This window comes from Sinocyclocheilus grahami, unplaced genomic scaffold, assembly GCF_001515645.1.
Source record: "Sinocyclocheilus grahami isolate Dianchi unplaced genomic scaffold, SAMN03320097.WGS_v1.1 scaffold2598.1, whole genome shotgun sequence".
In the NCBI taxonomy this organism is placed as follows: Eukaryota; Metazoa; Chordata; class Actinopteri; order Cypriniformes; family Cyprinidae; genus Sinocyclocheilus; species Sinocyclocheilus grahami.
In genome coordinates this window covers 7,173-10,192 of record NW_015507777.1, presented here as the reverse complement: position 1 = coordinate 10,192, position 3,020 = coordinate 7,173, and the positions used below count along the sequence as shown (strand labels likewise).

At 42.6% G+C, this 3,020-nt stretch overlaps 1 protein-coding gene across 1 annotated transcript in view; it reads right to left on the bottom strand.

Annotated features, from left to right (window-relative positions):
- Positions 1-3,020, bottom strand: part of LOC107575370 (protein Hook homolog 3) — a 9,534-nt gene that overhangs the window by 3,120 nt on the left and 3,394 nt on the right. The window contains exon 2 of the mRNA XM_016261758.1: positions 2,272-2,357. Coding sequence (XP_016117244.1) covers positions 2,272-2,357 — 86 coding nt within the window. The remainder of the gene's footprint in view (positions 1-2,271; positions 2,358-3,020) is intronic.

Sequence of the window (3,020 nt, the reverse complement as noted above, 5' to 3'; positions counted from 1 at the left end):
GAGAGAGAGAGAGGGAGAGAGAGAGAGAGAGAGCGAGAGAGAGAGCGCGAGAGAGAGAGAGCGAGAGAGAGAGCGCGAGAGAGAGAGAGCGAGAGAGAGAGCGCGAGAGAGAGAGAGCGAGAGAGAGAGCGCGAGAGAGAGAGAGCGAGAGAGAGAGCGCGAGAGAGAGAGAGCGAGAGAGAGAGCGCGAGAGAGAGAGAGCGAGAGAGAGAGAGAGAGAGAGATGCTCATCATTATTAATCACACACAGATCACAGTAACATCAGCTGTAGGTGGACATTCAGGGCTGGGTATCAAGTACGATTCTTTTTAGGCACCGACCGAATTGCCTCGATACCATCGAAAAACGTCTCGTCGTTCGGTACCAAATTTCGATACCTAAGGGGTTAATCTCATCAGCATCAGTGAGCCAATAAGCCTGCAGCACTAGGTGTGTTCGACTAGAAGAGGTGCAGAGCAGATCGATCAGTGTTTGATCCGCGAGAGTCTGCTCTCTTCAGCTCTCGCGGTGCTGTAATACACCGATCGGTCTGCACAGTCGAACACAGCTGCTAGCTTACAGCGGTTACACTCAGAGATGAGGCGCACACGTTAAGCCCCAGCCCGCTTAGATGTAAGGCTGCATTTACACTGCTGCGTTTATCTTTTAAAATGGAAACGATCCTCGTCATACTGGCGTTTCCACTGCGTTTCAATCCGGCTTTCCACTCTCTCCGACAAGCCACAGATCACGGAAGAGAGAGCACAAGCAGACAGCGCTGCAAGCTGCTCATGCTCATCAGTAAATCAGTGGAAAATACAGAGAAATCATGATTCTGTCCGAGCTATGCGTTTTAAAACGAACATGCACTTATGTAAATGTAGCCTAACAGATGTGTAAACTGAAGACTATTTCAGCTTTATTAAAACTATTTGCACTGATTTATTGTGTTGGTTACACGTTGTTCCTTTGTGCAGTGGCTCAGGAGACGAGTCTTCGAGTTTGTATAAACATCAAGTTTTTTTTTTTTTAGATAATGTAATCTTGTTAAATTTGATTTCATAAAATTGGTATCGAAAAAAGTATCGTTCAGGAACCGTATCGAAGTCAAGGTATTGGTATCGAAAAGTTTTGAACGATACCCAGCCCTAATAATATTATCCTTTACATGCGTCTTAAAACCTGCTCGTTTAAACTCGTTTCAACCTCTCAAGTGCAATATCTGATGTGCAACAGCAGCTTAGTTCATGTTCATCAAACCACAAATGACTGAGAAAATCACTCGCAGCTGCTGTAGCTTTAATAAGGAATGATGTATACGTATTTCAAACAGTATGCAGTGTTTTACAGGACACTTTCAGTAACACTACTGATTTGACGGCGCTGATATCAGACGAGAACAAACCCTGATCTGAATAATAACTCTATTGTCTTCTGTAGAGCTGATTTACAGCTGAAATAGAGTTTGTTTCACAACTGATGAATTTTACAGCATTAGCACTGTTATCTTCCTGGTAATTACTGTCAAGCTGCTTTGAAACAATGTGATTATTTCAATTTGATGAAATTTCAATCATCTAACATTTTGGCGTCATATCTACCTTATTTCCAGCAAACAATCACATTGTGATACATATGTATATATGACTCAATGTGTGTGTGTATACTGTATACATATAGATAAACACACACACACACATATAGCATACTCAGTTTGTGATTTGTAGTTTGTGCTTCACATACATTTTCTGCAGGACTTGTGCCATGGCCACTCCGCTGGTCATCTCGTCCACCGCTGAACAGGGCGCCTCCACAGCGAACGTCTGGATCTGAACACAACACACAAACACTGAGCCACGGCAGAGACGCTGAGCTTCATCCGCGTGTTCACGCTCTCGAGATCGGCTGTTATTACACGCACAAACACTTTCAGTATAGACCTCACATGTGGAGTTGGGAAAGAATAATAACTCTATTGTCTTCTGTAGAGCTGATTTACAGCTGAAATAGAGTTTGTTTCACAACTGATGAATTTTACAGCATTAGCACTGTTATCTTCCTGGTAATTACTGTCAAGCTGCTTTGAAACAATGTGATTATTTCAATTTGATGAAATTTCAATCATCTAACATTTTGGCGTCATATCTACCTTATTTCCAGCAAACAATCACATTGTGATACATATGTATATATGACTCAATGTGTGTGTGTATACTGTATACATATAGATAAACACACACACACACATATAGCATACTCAGTTTGTGATTTGTAGTTTGTGCTTCACATACATTTTCTGCAGGACTTGTGCCATGGCCACTCCGCTGGTCATCTCGTCCACCGCTGAACAGGGCGCCTCCACAGCGAACGTCTGGATCTGAACACAACACACAAACACTGAGCCACGGCAGAGACGCTGAGCTTCATCCGCGTGTTCACGCTCTCGAGATCGGCTGTTATTACACGCACAAACACTTTCAGTATAGACCTCACATGTGGAGTTGGGAAACTCAAGCTTGTGCATCTCTCTCTCTTACACACACTCACGCACGCACACACAGACAGACACACACAGACACACTCACGCACGCACACACAGACAGACAGACACACACACACACTCACACACACAGACACTGTGTGAATGGTTGTGTGGAGAGGTGTTCAGGGTGGGTGTAGGATGTTTTTTTTCAAACCTGCAGTAGAACTCATTCAGATCGTCTGCCAGTTGTTGATTCTCCACAGTGCTGGGGGATGGTGTCTTGTAATTGGTGATTTCTTTCAGACTTTTCCACACTGATGCTGAGTCACTGGAAGAGAATCAGTGCTTTATAAACAATAATATCAAGTCAAGTCAAGTCAAGTCTGCTTTATTGTCAATTCTTCCACATGTACAGCACATACACACAGAGAATTGAAATTGCGTTACTCTCAGACCCTTGGTGCATACAGATAACATAAATACAGATAGGTACAGATTAAATACAAAATACAACTATACAAATATACAAATAAGGTAAAATGTAAAAAAAATATATAT